This window comes from Giraffa tippelskirchi, chromosome 2 (assembly GCF_054371585.1).
Source record: "Giraffa tippelskirchi isolate mGirTip1 chromosome 2, T2T-mGirTip1v1.2.pri, whole genome shotgun sequence".
In the NCBI taxonomy this organism is placed as follows: domain Eukaryota; kingdom Metazoa; phylum Chordata; class Mammalia; order Artiodactyla; family Giraffidae; genus Giraffa; species Giraffa tippelskirchi.
This window is the reverse complement of record NC_137276.1, coordinates 233,244,202-233,261,393: the sequence shown is the minus strand read 5'-3', so window position 1 is coordinate 233,261,393 and position 17,192 is coordinate 233,244,202. Positions and strand designations below refer to the sequence as shown.

At 41.4% G+C, this 17,192-nt stretch overlaps 1 protein-coding gene across 8 annotated transcripts in view; it reads right to left on the bottom strand.

Moving 5' to 3' along the window:
- CAPN7 (calpain 7) overlaps nucleotides 1–16,687 on the bottom strand; it is a 46,239-nt gene extending 29,552 nt beyond the window's left edge. For 2 of the 8 annotated variants that reach the window (XM_081573217.1, XM_081573219.1), the window contains exons 1-6: nucleotides 16,398–16,687; nucleotides 14,157–14,265; nucleotides 9,960–10,117; nucleotides 8,297–8,364; nucleotides 6,089–6,289; nucleotides 4,283–4,369 (exon numbers count right to left, since the gene is read on the bottom strand). In XM_081573217.1, coding sequence (XP_081429343.1) covers nucleotides 4,283–4,369; nucleotides 6,089–6,289; nucleotides 8,297–8,364; nucleotides 9,960–10,117; nucleotides 14,157–14,265; nucleotides 16,398–16,499 — 725 coding nt within the window. In that variant the 5' untranslated portion in view covers nucleotides 16,500–16,687. Of the gene's footprint in view, nucleotides 1–4,282; nucleotides 4,370–6,088; nucleotides 6,290–8,296; nucleotides 9,008–9,959; nucleotides 10,118–14,156; nucleotides 14,266–16,074; nucleotides 16,359–16,397 lie in introns of those variants that run through there. The other 6 variants (XM_081573216.1, XM_081573221.1, XM_081573218.1 and 3 more) reach the window with 5 other exon arrangements.
- Nucleotides 16,688–17,192: the final 505 nt, after the last annotated feature.

Here is a 17,192-nt window from a genome sequence, read left to right as displayed (position 1 = left end):
ATAATAAGAATACCTAGTTACTGAGTAATACACAGGTGGCAACAGTGGTAAAGAACCCGCCTGCCAATGAAGGCGATGCAAGAGACGCGGGTTTGATACCTGGGTCGAGCATATCCCCTGGAGTAGGAAATGGCAACCCACTCCAGCATTCTTGCCTGGAGCATTTCATGGACAGAGAGGCCTGGCAGGCTACAATCCATGGGGTCACAAAGAGTCAGACACGACTGAGCATGTACCCACACACTAAACATATGCTAGGCATCACACAAAATATTTTACATATCTTATTCATTTAACCTTCAAAACGATTCTATTAGAGCAAATTTTTTAGAAAAATTTTAAGTGATCAAATAAGCTGTGACACTGTTGAGCTAAGACACAGAAGAAAGGGTATCTGATTCCAGGTCTTTGGTGCCAAATCCAGCATCTTATCTGTTACTCTCTACTCAAAATGTGTAGGGAATATATGTGATAATTAATGTACAGCACAAAAGTTTAAGTCTGCCATTCTTCAAAGTGCTTCTAGAGCAAGGGCAACAAATCTTTGGTTTTGAAAGATTTATAGAATATAAGGTGAAGGATACGCAACCTAAAAAAAATGTTTTCTTAAAAAACTGAATGTTGACAGGCATTAGGAGAAAGAGGGTTTTGCGGTGATGTGTGATCTGAAAACTCCTGGTTGAAGTATTTTTGCTTTTTTTCCATTGGAAGGACACCTCTAAATCTTTAATCAGGCAGTATTTGCTGGAAATCTCTTAGAGCATAATATGGTATACAACACTTCTCAAACTTTTTTTATCACCTCATACATCTCATAGAACCACTGGCATTCTAGACAGCATTTTGTACCTGTGTAGTATTGGGACCTGACTGGAAACATACAGTGAGCTGAATGAATTTAGAAGAATTTAAGAACAGCCATCACAGAAGTTTGAGGAGAAAAAATGAGGCTGACTCAAATCTATACTCAAATTACTCAATATTATTAACCTGCTATATGAACCATAATTCAGTAAATCCAAGACTCCTTAATACTTGTTCTCTCAAAAGTCACCACTGAATTACCAAATTTAATGTTCATTTCTTAGAACTTTGAAATATTTAAAATACTTTATAATTTATAATACATGACTTATAATACAGAAAAGAAAAAAAATTAGTCACCCAATCTTTCTAAAAAAGATTAGATAAAGCTCAACATTCAGAAAACTAAGATCATGGCATCTGGTCCCATCACTTCATGGGAAATAGATGGGGAAACAGTGGAAACAGTGGCTGACTTTATTTTTTTGGGCTCCAAAATCACTGCAGGCGGTGATTGCAGCCATGAAATTAAAAGATGCTTACTCCTTGGAAGGAAAGTTATGACCAACCTAGACAGCATATTAAAAAGCAGAGACATTACTTTGTCAACAAAGGTCCGTCTAGTCAAGGCTGTGGTTTTTCCAGTGGTCATGTATGGATGTGAGAGTTGGACTGTAAAGGAAGCTGAGAGCCGAAGAATTGATGCTTTTGAACTGTGGTGTTGGAGAAGACTCTTGAGAGTCCCTTGGACTGCAAGGAGATCCAACCAGTCCATCCTAAAGGAGATCAGTCCTGGGTGTTCACTGGAAGGACTGATGTTGAAGCTGAAACTCCAATACTTTGGCCACCTCATGTGAAGAGCTGACTCATTGGAAAAGACCCTGATGCTGGGAAAGACTGAGGGCAGGAGGAGAAGGGGATGACAGAGGATGAGATGGCTGGATGGCATCACCGACTTGATGGACGTGGGTTTGGGTGGACTCTGCAAATTGGTTATGGACAGGGAGGGCTGGCGTGCTGCAGTTCACGGGGTCACAAAGAGTCAGACACGACTGAGCGACTGAACTGAACTGAATCTTTCTAACCAAAGATTCATACACTGGGGAGCTTTTTGCCATCAGTCTGCTATCTTTGAATTTTAAAATGTTTACTGTTACTATTTCTTCTGATTATTCTCACTGTAAAATAATCCAGAAAACAAGAAAGGAAAAATCTGCCATTTAATTTTACTTCATCTTTCTTAAAACTTAACTAACTTGGTAAGCAGTCACTGAGCACCTGCCACTCACGGGACACCATGTGGGCGCACGTCCTCTGTCCTCATGGAGCTCAGGGTCCCACATGGAGGACGAGCAGCGAGCAGGGGTCACACACAACGTAAAATCCCAGCTCTGACAAGTGCATAGTAATTAGGGGAGTTACCTTTTAACAACTGTTGTAAGACAGTTATATTTTTGTTTTGATAGTTATAAGACAGTTATATTTTTTATTACAGCATAAGCATTCTCCTGTGTTACTTAATTTCTTGAAAACTTGATTGTTCATGAGTGTATAAAATTCTTCCTAGGAACATTCTGTTGTATGAGCACTAAAAATATGATTTATCTTCATCCATTTCACAAAGATTGGAACTACAAGTTTATATCTCTACTTGGATATTATCATTTAAGAGCATCCTAGAATAATTGATTCACATTTTCGTTAAGTAGAATAATACTGCTAACTTCTTTTACATAAATCTTTGACTAGATCTGTAAACACTTTGTAAAATTGGTTTCTTGAAGTGAAACCACTGGTCAAACATTTTTAAAGTATTTGAAATGTACTGCTGCTGCTGCTGCTAAGTCGCTTCAGTCGTGTTCGACTCTGTGCGATCCCACAGATGGCAGCCCACCAGGCTCCCCCGTCCCTGGGATTCTCCAGGCAAGAACTCTGGAGTGGGTTGCCATTTCCTTCTCCAACGCATGAAAGAGAAAAGTCAAAGTGAAGTCGCTCAGTCGTGTCCGACTCTTAGCAACCCCATGGACTGTAGCCTACCAGGCTCCTCCGTCCCTGGGATTTTCCAGGCAAGAGTACTGGAGTGGGGTGCCATTGCCTTCTCCTTGAAATGTACAGCTAAATTATATAATTTAGTATTCAGCAAGATAGTTATTTCCTAGCAGTTTATTCTTATTACAAAGTGCTTTCTATAGAACAAGCACCACTATAAGTGCTTTACATTTTATTAACTCATTTAATCATCACAGTAACACCAGAAGGTGGATTCTACTATTACTTTAAAGTCTGAAACAGATTAAAAAGCTTGCATGATGTCACCCAGGGTATGACACTGGAGAGCATGGGTCTGGAATCGGCGCCCTTAATGTTAGTGCTATAAGCTTCTCAGATAGAAGCATTTCCTAGATCCAGGTCAACCACCAGCATCACAGAGGTGCCTGAGTGAAACCCTTATGCTGCTAACTTACTGGCCTTGAAATGTCTACCTTCTGCGCATCCAAGAACGACAAACACCAGAAATCTGAGAGCAGGTCTTCTGTGTTTATAGTCTTTACGTATATTCTGCACACAACAAGCATCCGATTCTCTGATGCTTTCCGATAATAAATAGGCTGATGGCAGAAATTTTAAAAAATAAAAATGTTTTAAAAAGTAAATCACCTAATTTTGCTGCTTAGAGATAACCACTGTAAACATTCTGACATACCACTTTACATCATTTCATTATACATACCAATACATGAAAAAAATTGGGTATTATGTATTTATAATTTCCTATCTTTTAAAATTTATATATTACAAACATTTCCCCTACATTTTTCAAAGAGTTATTTTTTTGTGGATAGCATAACATGTAACAGAATAATATGAACATGCCATTATTCAATCACTCTGATATTACTGGATACCAAGTTTGTTTCAATAATTTTTTGCTGCAACCAATACTCTGCTAAGTGCTCTTAAGATAGACATCTCTGGCCCAATTTCGATTTCCTTAGGATGACTAGAACCTGGGAGTCCTGAAACAGAGATTTGAAGGCTCCTGACGTAAGCCGCCACTGTCCTGGAAGGCCACGCCGACACTCTCCTAATGAGCCTGTGTTTGAACTGGATCTTCTCAGTGAACAACCCTGTCATTCCTCTCCGCCTCTCCAGTCAGCACCTGGGCTGACGTGATCCAGCAGAAATCGGACAGATACTTACTCCCAGCTTACTTCCCTTGAACTAGGTACTGTGTTAGACACAATGAACATAACTTAGACTAAAGAAGACCCACAGGTCCTGTCACCAGGAAATGGTCAGAGGCACTCTTGCCATGTTGGTCCACCTGCTTCCCTCAGCCTCGTCTCTTTTCCAGTCAGAATTTTTATTACCAATTTTAATTTCAAGGCTATGGATTTAATTGGACTTCAGCGGATGGGAAAAGTACTGAAAAATTAAAACAATTTTGAAAGTAAGAATTGCAATAGTGCTTACTTACCAGAAAGGCATTGGATAAGCAAAACGTTCCCTCAGATCAATGCTCATGAAAGGAACATATTCAATACCATTTATTTTTGATGTTGTCCTATAAAAAATAAGAAAAAAATCTAAAGGAAATGTTCCAAGTCAACCTAAATCACCAATTTTATTTAAACTCCTTAAAATTTAAATGACAAGGTATGGTATTGTAATAAAATTAAACTGATAATCTCATGTAATGTTGATAACTTTATTTGAACAAAATTTTCATGAAATAGTTGAATACCAAAAAACAATTAATCCAATTTAATCGTAAAGTTATTCTTTTGAGACTACCATCCTTTACAACAAAACAACTGTCTCAAAATAGGCTTATACCAGAGGCAATGAAATTGTCCCCAGGACACAAAGTGAATTGTATCCTCAGCCTTAACAAAGAAAGCAATTGCTTAGCTGCTTAGTTATTTGAGGATTCAAAGGATTCTTGGAAATAAATTCTTTGTATCTTCTGGTTATGAGACTAAGGAATGGGTAGTGACGAAGAAAGAGGCACAGAAAACAGTTGTGGCCTCTGGACAAATTTACGAAATGTGGCTTCTAGTAGCTTTGTATATTCTCTCCCTATTTTGTGTCACATGTTTATTTGTACATATTAGCCATTTCCTTCTGTTCCTTCTCCGCATTTAGGAGCAGCAGCAGAGTAATGCCACAACTTAGTCTCCAGGTAACAATATACAGTGAGACTGTGACTGAATTTGAGGGCTCACTAACACAGCAAGTGAAGAATATAACATTTGTGTGTACCCTCATCTTGAGATGGTGAGAGCCTTTCGCTTGTGTGAAGGACAGCTGCGTCCTATCAGCAGAAACTCAGAGCTGTTCTGCAGTAGTGTGGAGTTTCAAACGTGTGTAGAAGCAAGCCTGTGGATACCGAGCAGCCGAAGTGCCGGACCGTTGGTAACTTGGGTCTCAGGTCCAAAACCACCCTTTCTGTCCTGCTTTGTGTTGTGTAGTTTCAAAAGCATTTTTTCTAGGCAGACAGTGCCATTTTTTCTAGAAGTAGAGTTAAAATCTTCAGCAGGAAAAGACAAAAATGCCTTCAGGTGGCTGCTACAGAGGAAGGAACCGTTCCAGCACAACTACAGGAAACTAACAGAAAGAGCAACGTGACAACACACGCAGCTCTACGCTGGCTGACTCAGAGCCTCCGTGAAGAGCAGCCGCATTGGCTCAGGACAGGATCCAAGATTCCCAGTCTTGTTCTTTCGCATTTTTAATATCGCCTGAAGCTGCTGCCAGACACTGAGCTGGCTTCCCAGCCCAGGTGATGGCAATCTTTTTCTGTAACAGGCCAGACAGTATATAGTTTTGGCTTTGCAATGAGGTCTCTGTCACATATCCTTGCTCTTTTTTGCAACCCTTTTAAGAAATATACAAAGGCATTCAAAGTTTACGGCTGCCCTTTGCTGACTGGCCTAGACTGCTGTTTCAAGGTAGCAATTAGGGCTCTGGTTACAAGGCTGCAGAGGTGATGAAAGGGCTGCCATAGTTCTACTCTGCCCCATAGTATTATTCAACTTGGAAGAATGTTAAGAGTTTCAGAAAAAAAAATGCATCTAGAGGGAATGCGAATACTAAAATATATTGGAACAAACTTCAAACTTCAAACATTTCAAGTTGTGACTGTGTGACAATTTATAATTACATGATAATAGCATGCCACATTACAACAAAGATGTATGACTCATCAAACCTAATGAGCATAACCTTATCTGCACTGATGTTAACAAAACTGTTCATTACAACAAATCACAAACTGATTTACCTGAGAACTTCTATTTCTTCTGCTGTATATCTCTGTCCCTGTGCGTCACATGACTGCGGACTTATAAACGGCTGAGGTCTTTCAAGGAAAGGATTAGTTCCCAGCGGAAAATGTGCTCTCGTTGGAGGTGGCCTTGGTTTTATATTTGCTGCCTTGATTTTGCACGACGGCTTTGTTAAAGGCTCGCTCAATGCTTCTGCTCTATAACAGAGGTACAAAAACACCATTCTGGTTTTTCTCCTCACATTTAAACTTTTCAGAACACAGTATTTACTTTGAGAACAGTCAAGCATCCCTAAGGTAAAATTACTATCTAAAATACTTACATTCTAGTCAATAGTTCACTACTTAAGCTACTCCCAGAGGTAAGATATTTTTGCAAACCTTTTATTGACAACATTTATTTAGCACTTAAAGCATTATCAGATCCTACAAAAGGCAAGGGGCATATAAGAATGTATAGAACAGAAACCCTACTCTCAAGGTACCCCTAGATTTGCGGGGGAAGACAACTGCATCAAAAGTGGGATGTGAGGCTGGAAGCGTTCCACGCAGGTGAATGCACAGCAGAAATTACTAATGATGGGAAGAGGGTAAGTCAGGGAGCGTTTTCCCAAGCTGACATTTGAGCTGCACTCGGCGTTGAACTCTGAGTTGACCTGGGGAGCTAGGAAGGTTTCTACGCGGAGAGAAGAGCGTGCGCAAACGTGCAGATCAGGGAAACACTGGAGTGAGCTGCAGTGATTTCAAAAGAACACAGGGAGCCCCTGTGAACAGGGCATAGGCGAGGCAGCAGGAGACGAGGCCAGGGGCAGGGACTGGATCATGGAAGACCTCGCTTGGTATTTAAGGGCTTTTGGACTTTGTCCTGTCAAGGAACTAACAAGCTAAAAAACAGAAGTTTTTAATCTGAGGTCCTTATATGCGATTCAGCAGTCTTGTTAACACTCTGAAACTATGCAGATAAAGTGTTATGCTATCTTCTCCCTAGAGTATATCCATTCTTCTGAACTAATCCTCACAGGAAGCATTCGTGACTGACCTGTGTCCCTGTGCTGAGGGTGCACTGAGAGAATTCGAGGTGAACTGCCCACACAGGTAGTAGGGGCCATCTATGATTCTGACTGGTGACAGACGTCAAAATGGAGAAGCTAACGGTATGTCAAGTGCCCAGATCTTCATGAATTAGGAGAAACAAACGATGCTAGACGATAGTAATGAAAAGGAGGAGTGACCCCTATATCTCAATGCAAAAGAAGGGCTGCGGGGAGCACAGCTCCCTAGTCTGAGCCTCAGAAAGACGTACTGTATTAATTCATGCTGTAACTATGAATGCGACGCCACTCTTTTCCTTTGTCTATAATGCTTTGTCTGTACAAGAGGTATAATTCTCTTGTGCAAATATACTCATTACCTCAACAAATATCTACTGAGCACATACTGGATGTCTGGCAGTCTGCTAGGTGCTTGGTTACAGCAACGAACAAAGACAAAGTTCTCTGCCCTCACAGAGCTTATATTTGGAGGACAGGGGTCAGAAAAGACACACACACTGATAACAAATATGATGAACGGATCCATTTTATACACCTTAGAAAACAGCAAAGAGTTATGGGAAAGAATGTTACAACAGAGGAAACAGGACGGAAGCACCAGAGATTTCAATTTTAAACAAAATGGTGAGCACAGGCCTTACTGAAAAGTTGACATTCAAGCAAAGAGTTAAGGGAGCTTCACACGTGTATGATGTGGGGTCTGTGGGTGGCTGGCTCATTCTCGACGTCTCCATTTCTAGCAGTGGCTTTGGAAGGCTCTCTGCAAGCTTTCTCCCTGGAAGTCTCACATTACACAACACAAGGGAAGGTTTCCACTTTAAATACTGTAACCATTTCTGTTTTAGACACAGCAAACACTAAGTGAAACAGTTCTTGACCGATGTGTCACTTTCTGAGCTTAGAGCAGGGATGAGGACACAGAGATGAATCGCTCTCTGTTCCCCTAAGGAGTCTACCATCTAATAAGCCAAAATGACACAGGGAAAAGCAGCAGCAGGGGACAAGGGAAGAGCAAATTCACTCAGAGAAAGAAGGCAGACTTGCTCTGGATGTCAGGTTTGTTACCAGGGGCTCCACCATACATTCGGATAAACGCGTCACACTGAAGTTACACAGTACGCTGCGAGGACCAAAGCTGACGAGCCAAACTCACCTGTCTAGTGCCTGCCGAGCCAGCTGCTTCAGCTTCTTTTGTAGAGTTTTATCAGCTGTTTCGTAAGACTTAAGAAAAAGAGAGACAGACATTCTGAAGCATATTAATCTGCTCGATCCATGATATTTCTAAGCAAGAAAAAAAACCTACAATGCACATTACACTTCTAAAAATTATGAGAATAAACCAAGACACTTTATTTTTATCCTTAAAGGTATCACTTAAAATTGTGTTGAAACTCATCACTGAGGTAAACCCTAAGACCGCTTAATGTGGACGGGTGGTAAGCGGGACACAACTGAAAAATCACGGTGCTGCAGAAGGCTGGGCGGCAGGAGCCCCCGCAGAGCAGGGTTACTGCACCAACTGAAACAGGTCAGGAGAAGACAAGACCTTAGGACTCCACTTATACGTGGAGTCTAAAAGCAGAACAAATAAATAAAATAAACCAAATGCACAGACACAGAGAAGAGATTAGTGGATTCCACAGGGGAAGGGGAAGGAGGCTGGGGACGGGCAAAATGGGTGAAGGGGGTCAACTGCACGGGATGGAAGGTATCCAGACCTGCAGTAGTTATCACTTTGCTGCTCGTGCAGATGTTGAATTATAATGCTGTGCTGTACATAACTAAAACCGAAAACCCCCAGCACTTACCAGCAGTCTCAGGTACCTACAGAAATGAGGCTAGATGGTTCTTCTGGATAAGAGACCTGGGACAAAGAGCCGGCCCTCAGAACAATACTGACAAGCCCACTCGCTACTACCTCACACCCTCCTATCACTGCACTGCTCGCTCTCATGCACCAGAGGACCCTTAGAGCTGACTGCTTCTCCTCAGGAAGCCACAAAACCCACCCAGCATACAGATTCCACACTGTAAATTAATACAGCTCTCCAGAACCACTAACTGATTTCTTACTGTATGAAACTGAATAAAAGGGGGAAGAGCTTTATTTACTTATTTAATGACAGACCAAATTTTTTTCCCTTTTTAAAAAAAGTTGAAGTATAGTTGATTTACAATAGTTTCAGGTGTAGAATAGACTGATTCAGTTATACGTACACATATATTCATTCTTTTTCAGATTCTCTTCCATTATCGATTAGTGTAAGATACTGAGTATAGTTCCCTGTGCTACACAGTAGGTCTTTGTTGTTTATCTATCTCACATACAGTAGTGTGTATATGTTAATCCCAAACTCCTAATTTATCCCTCTCACAGGAACTTTATTTTAAATTCACAGACTGTGATGAATTCTTCCTATAATAAGTTAATTTTAGTTATAGGAGTATAAGATGGTCAAAAATGGTGCCTGTAATTTAAAAAACAATTGCCAAGTGATTCAATTCAATGCTGTCAAATTTTTAACAATGTGTTAAAATCCATTATTAATTCTACTCTTCATTAGCTTTTTTAAAAACTTATTTTTGTATTGGGGTACAGCCAATTAACAATGTCGTGATAGTTTCATGTGAACAGTAAAGGGACTCAGCCACATATAAACGTATCCCATTATCTTTTAATGAGGAGTAACTGTAGTTACATGTGTAACAATAGGTTTTGTTTCTTTAACAAATTGTTACATAAAATGCACTAATAAGTGGAGAAATTTCTTAGGACAATTTCACCAAACTTAACTTGTAAGTATTATTATACATACGGTTTTCAGACAGAGATCTACAGCTTCTGTATACAGTTCTATAGCATCTTCAACATGCCCTTTTTCATCTTCGTCAAAAGCTTGTGTCACGAGGAAATGGGCACGCTCTAAGTCCAACTGATGTTTTGATTTCAAAGGATCTGCACTCTTTGACTGAACTAGGATCAGAAAAAAGCCACATACCTATATATACATCCAGGGAATAACATATTATTTTAACACACTCTTTACCGAAATTCTGTAATCCTTCATTTGAAAAACTTAGCAAGGTAAAAAAACCCCAAACTTAAAATTTTCCCTAAACTCCTCTCTGTCCCTACTAGCATTTTTCATCATTTAAAAGATAAAATAAACATCAGCATTCTCCCCACAGAAAACAAGACTGAAACTTAGAAAACACTAAATCTAAAGGAACTCAATCATGTTCTAAAGTAGTTGTTTTTAGCACAGACAATAATTATATAATATACTAGGCCTTGATGGTAAAATTCATGCTGTTTCCTATTCATCAGGGTCCAGAATAAGCTATATTTTTATTGCTGTTTAACATAAGTGCTTCTGTTTGTTTTTAATATAAAGATACATACCCATCAGAGACTTTCATCTAGAATATATAAAGATCTCTTATAATTCAACAACAAAAAGACAAATCCAATCTAAAATGAGTGTGGTCATTATGTCATCAACTTGTGTCAATTCAGTTGGCTCACAGGTTACCGTTATTTAGCTAAGCAAGATATCTGGGTAGCCTATGAGGATGCTTCTGAATGAAATGAGCATTTTGAGTTGGTACTGAAAGCAGACTGCCCTCCCCAGTGTGGGTGGGCATCCTCTAATGTACCGTGGGCCTGAGCAAAAGGCCGAGGGGAGAGCCTGCCCTTGCTGCAGGACTGCTGGGGCTGACACATGGCTCTCCTCCAGCCCTTGGACTGCAACTCACACCATCGGGTCCCCTGCCTCTCAGGCCTTCGGACGTAGACTGAACCACACCACTGGCTTTCCTGGGTCTCCAGCTCGCGGAGGGCAGACAGTGGGATGTCTTAGCCCCCATAATTTCAAGAGCCAATTTCTCATAATAAATCTCTTTATGTATACCTTACTGGTTCTGTTTCTCTGGAGAACCCTGACTTATATCATGGGTAAAGAATCTGTAAAGTCATTTCTCCAAAGTAGATATTCAAATGGCCAACTTGCACATGAAAAGATGCTCATCATTTGCCATCGGGGAAATGAATATCAAAACCACAATAAGATGCCATTTTATCCCCATAAAGATGGCTAAAATAAGACAGAAAATAACAAGTGTTGATAAGGATGCGAAGGGAATAGAACACTGCTGGTAGAATTGTAAAATGGTATAGCCACTGTGGAAAACAGTTTAGCAGTTCCTCAAAGTTAGACATAAAGCTACCATGTGTGTGCACGCATGCTTAGTTGCAACCATATGGACTGTAACCTGCCAGGCTCCTCTTTCCCTGGGATTCTCCAGGCAAGAATACTGGAGTGGGTTGCCATGGCCTCCTCTAGGGGATCTTCCCGACCCAGGGATCGAACCTGGGTCTCCTGCATTGCCGGTGGATTCTTTACTACCGAGCCACCGACATGCCCAAAGCTACCATATGACCTAGCAATTCTACTTCTGGGTAGAATTCTACTTCTGGGTTTCAAGAGAACTGAAAACGTATGTCCACACAAAAACAGCATTACTCACAACAGACAAAAGGTGGAACCAAGCCAACGTCTACCAACTGATGAACAGATAAATAAAATGTGGTATGTTAATACAATGAAATATTATTCAACCATAAAAAGAAGTGAGACACTGATACATGCTACCATGAGGATAAATGCTAAAAATATTATGCTAAAGAAAAGAAGCCAGACACAAAAGGTCACATACTGGATGACTCCATTAAAACAAATATCTAAAATTGGCAAATCCATGGAAACAGAAAATAGATTAGCAGGATTAAAGGTTAGTAGGATTAGTAGCTGCTAGGGCCTAGGGGGAGAGAGATGGCTAGATAGCATCACTGACTCAATAAACATGAATTTGAAAACTCCAGGAGATAGTGAAAGACAGGGAAGCCTAGCATGTGGCAGTCCACAGGGTTGCAAAGAGTTGGACACGACTGACAGATTGAGCAGCAACACCAAGGGGATGGGAGGAGGGGGGCGTGACTACTAACGGCTAAGAGGTTTCTTTTAGGGTGATGAGAATGTTCTGCAGTTAGAGAGTGGTGATGGTTGTACAGCTCTAGGAATACACTAAAAACCACTGAACTGCACACTATAAAAAGTTGGAACTTTATGGTATGTGAATTACATCTCAATATTTTTTTAAAAAGCTTTAAATTTTGTCTCAAAATTGTGATCTTTTTAAAAAACTATAACCCTCAGTAACACCTCTCTAAACCATGTATTATACTAATCCCATTTATTAAACGAATGTTAAAATATTCAGCTCAAGGCTTCTCAGCCTTGGCCCTACTGACATTTTCACCCAGATAATTCTTTGCTGTGGATGGGCCTATGCATTGTAGAATTTCCCCTGTGGCATTGTTCCTGCCCTCTATCCAACCAGATGCTAGCAGCATACTGTACCCTGACCCCTAACATAAACAAATATCTCCCCAGACAATGTGAAATGTCTCCTGAGGGGCAAAACTGATTCTAGTTGAGAATGACTATCTAGCCTATGGTTTCACATCTATAAGTGGAAGGGCAGAGACTCAACTTAGATCTTTTAATTTCAAGTCTTGAGTTTTTCACACTTCACTGGTGAATTTCAAACTGGGTTACCTTCCCCACCCACAAAGTCATCTCTCAAGGTTTCTTGACTGTCAGCAGACTCTATCTGTTTTAAAAACTGGGATTCTGAACAAGATTTTTATTTGATAAAGAACTCTTCTGAGTGAAATGATAATTAAGTAAACCATTTAATTCCCTACATATTCTATTTCACTTGCTGAACAAAATGGGTCAAAAAGTTGGCAAAACATTTAAGGTATGTTACGCTCTAAAGATCCTTTTTGAGTTTTACTTCTGTTTTAATGACAAGTTTTCATTCTTCAAGAGATTAGGGCTGTCTCATTCTGCGCCTGAGTATCATATAAACATCACATTTATAAATTTAAAAACTTCATTTACTTAGCAAGGAAAATGAAGTGTCTCTGAATTCTATGGTATTTTGAATATATGAATCAGTAGCAATTTGTATTATGTGAGACCTTGACATATAAATAAGCAGTTTACTTTTCAATACATGCAATTTCTGGGCACTGTCTTAAAAGGAAATACTGCGTCTGTAAGGGGACTGTCATAACAAGAAACCCAACAATTAAATCTACTTTATCTGAACTGTAAGCTGGTTGGTAACTGCTCCTATCTGTTAAGAATAAGTGGTGGAAAGTAGCACAAAGTCTGTCAGAGAATGCTGAATAAGACCTCTCTAAGTTTGTGGCTTTATTAGGTAGCCACAGGAACAGAAAAAGGTCAAAAAAGAGTCCTCAGTGACATGAATACATTCTTGAAACAAAATATCAACAGATGATCATTTTCTTTCCTACCACATAAACAACAGATTTTGCTAAGAACCCACTTACTTCTAACAGAACTATGAACATTAAGCCTGGGAACCTGTGTCACAGCATTTGCTATGCTATTTACAAAAACAAACACAGGTTATTCCAGGTCTCTGCTTACATGTCACTTTCCCAAGATACCATTGGCAAACTCTCTAAAATTAGAGTTTAGCTAAGGTCTTGAGGTTGAGAATACTGATACGGTGAAGACTGTGAACCCACTGCTGAAGTCTTTAGACACTGAAGAGAGAGTCATTTAATTTTAATAGCTAGAAAGGGCATGTGACAGATATTTAAAGGTAGATTTTAACAGGATTCTAATCCCGATTCTGTCAATGACACACTGTTTGAATATAGATAATTCATGTCCAACTCTGGGAAATTAGGATATAACATTACATGACCTCTGAGGCTCCTCTTCACAGATCTATCACTTATGTTCATATTATGATTTTCAAAGATGTGATTACCAAAAGAGGAATGAGCAACAAACAAATGAAGATCAAGAATCAAAGATGAAAACAAAAAGGAAAGAGAAACATGAGGGAAAAGTAAGATGGGATAGGAAAGAAGAAAAAAAAAAACAGTGACATGGTTAGTAGTCTTTACCAACCTGCTGAATGTAAAGCCTGCACTCTTTCCAGATACTCATTTATTTTTTCTTGAATATGTTCTAGGCTTGATCCTGCCATCTCAGCATAAATTAAAGCTTGTGCAGCTTCCTAAAAATAAAAAAAGAATTCAAAGGAATCTAACAGATGAATTACAATTTGAATTTTCTTTACCACTTTCTAACACATGGTTGGTTTCTGTGAATGATAAAACAAGAATGTCTTCAAGATACTAGAAATTGTTTTCATAAGGTAAATGAATAATATAGTTCTTTACTACTTTTTTCAGTTCTCAATGCTCTCAATTTTCTCAGACTGTTGAAAATTTACAAAGTCAAATAGAAGGGGTTGATTTTAAACATTTTCTTAGAAAAACTGTGATTTATGTTGTTTTTCTTTTTCTCAATGCAGTAGGCCAGAGGAAACTACACACTGTGAAAAGGTGATCTGAGTCCCGAAAGCATTAAAACAGACAATACTCACAAATATCAACAAGATTATAAAGGTTAATGGTCTCACTATGGAAAGAAAAGTTTTTTCTCCAAAGAAAACATTGTCAAAGGGGGAGACATTTTAAGGCACGCTTCAGTCCTATGAAAGAAACTTATTTTAATTAAGAACACCTGGATCCATTTTCCAGTTATTCCATGATGTCCTCAGCCAGTAAGGCTGTGCTAGTGAGGAAAAGTCTCCGTTCTCGCCATCACCATTCCAGCAGGGTGACCAGCGCTACCAGAGACTCCCCCAAGCACCACCACCTTCCCTGCAGTCATCTAAGGGCGTGCATTTCAAGGAACCTCACGCCTCATTATCTGGATCCAAAGAAGCCATCCCTTTTTGAATCCAGTTACTGGAGGAATTGTTTCCCTGAACCTACAAAATCAAGAAGAAGAGTCCAGTTTTGATCCAAATGGAAATTGGGGGTAGAAAAGATACATTTTCCTCAGATCCTGCAATTCAGATATTTCAAGGGAGGAAAATATAACTGTGTATGTAAATATTGTAGCCAATTTTTGTAACTGTTGGTATCAACTTTATTTTGCTCATTTCATTTACACTTGAAAGTGATTAACAAGGAATCCCAAAGAGAACAGCATGAAGACAGAAAACACTAAATATCTGAAACAGTTTACATAAATAGCTCCTAGAAACACCACCCCTCTGTTGATTCTCTCAAGGAAAAGATATTCTTCATAACAACACGCATGTAATTCACTTAGAAAAAGCTATTTCATGTGGCACTATGTTTACTTATTAACATTTGTTATAAATTCACAAAACTAATAAAACGCAGTTCTACTTTTAAAGAAATACCATCATTATGAAATTGTAAAGAAAAGAAAAAGTTCAAAAAGAATGACTCTGAAACACAACCGAAGTCTCTACATACAGGTTACAAAATGAAGGCAATCAAATATTAATCTTAGAAAAGTAAACTACACATTATTGATAGCATATAGGTTTATGGAAGAAACATGACTGCTACTGTATTTTCAAAGCCTGACATTATTCCTAAAAGAAAAGGTGACGGTCTCTAGAGGATACAGCTTCCTCCACTCGAGTGGGAGCGGGCCACGACTGGAGCTGGAGAGGTGTGTGTCTCCAAATCCTTAGAATTGGGGAGCAGACAGTGGGCTGGGGGGGCCTCTAGTTCTGGCCTCAGTAATTTACCCAAAAGAAATATCACAGAAACGTGTAAAGCATTAGCTACAAGGAAATGATGCTGCTGAACAGAATGCACGTTAAAACGGCCAGGAGAGTTTCTCAACAAACGATGGCATACCCACATAATGTGATACTATGCATCTAGCCCTTAATATTACTACTGATAACAAGGTCATATCGTGAAGCTTTTAAAAGATTCGTAATTTTCTTAAAAGTTCAAATGAAAAGAACAGGTTTAAAAAAATCATAGACAACCTGATCCGAGTTTGTTTTTTTAAAAACGATGTATACACAGACACTGGGGTGATGGAGACGCGTGGCAGTCAAGCGCTAGGACGCGCGATGCTTTCTTCTTCACTGACTCGCGGCGTTCTCCCGCGTGCCTCCGACCCGTCTGTGGCGGCGAGCACACGTCTGGGCAGCCGAGCGCCCGGCCCCGCCGCCGCCCTCAGGATCGCTCAGCCGGGGGATCGCCTCCGCCGCGGCGACCGAGCCCCCGACGGGCAGGCGCCTCAGCCCCGCCCCCGGCCCCCGGCCCCGCCCCCGGCCCCCGGCCCCCGGCCCCGCCCCCGGCCCACCTTGTAGTAAAACACGGCCTCCGCGTAGCGGCCCTCCTGGTCGCGCTGCACCGCCAGCCGCGCGAACTGCACCGCGTCCCGCTCCAGCGCCGCCGAGTCCATGGCCGCCCCGCGCCGGAGCCCTCCCCGCGTCGCCGACCGCCGCGCGCCCAGGGGCCGCGAGAGGTCCCGGGCCGCGCGGAAGGCGACCCGGAGCTCACTTCCGCCGACTGACGGAGGACGGCCAACAGCCCACCTCAGGCTCCCAGCCCGCCGGCACCCTCGCGCCGCGGCCGCCGCACTCCCCGACTGGCCCCGCCCCCGGCTACACTGCGCAGGCGCAGCCGGGCACGCGCAGGTGTTCTGGGAGCCAAGGCGACTGAGGGAGGGCCCGGCTTGCCGGAGGGCGCGGGCGGTGGGCGGGGCCCGGCTGCGCCGCGCCGTGTGCACGTGACCACCAGGGCTCCGGGGATTGGGCAGGCCCGAGCGGCGCCACGTCGGCGCGGCCGCGGGCTTCCCCGACCGCCTGACGGAAATGTGCGTGTGTGGGCTGTTGCTGGCCAGACTGGGAGCAGGCGCGCATGCGTCTCAGGGAGACTCGGCCCCACTTGGTGTCCAGGGAAGGTGAGCCGCGCTTCCCGCCCTCGTCTGAGGTGACTTTTTAAAATCACGGAAGTGAAGGAAAGACATAGCGTCACATTCCCGGCCTCTTCTGAGCTGACTTTTTTAAATTAGGGAAGTGAAGTAAGGACAAAGGGTGCTTATGTGATACTTTTATAAGGTTTCTAACCATGAGTCTCGGAGAAGGCAGTGGCA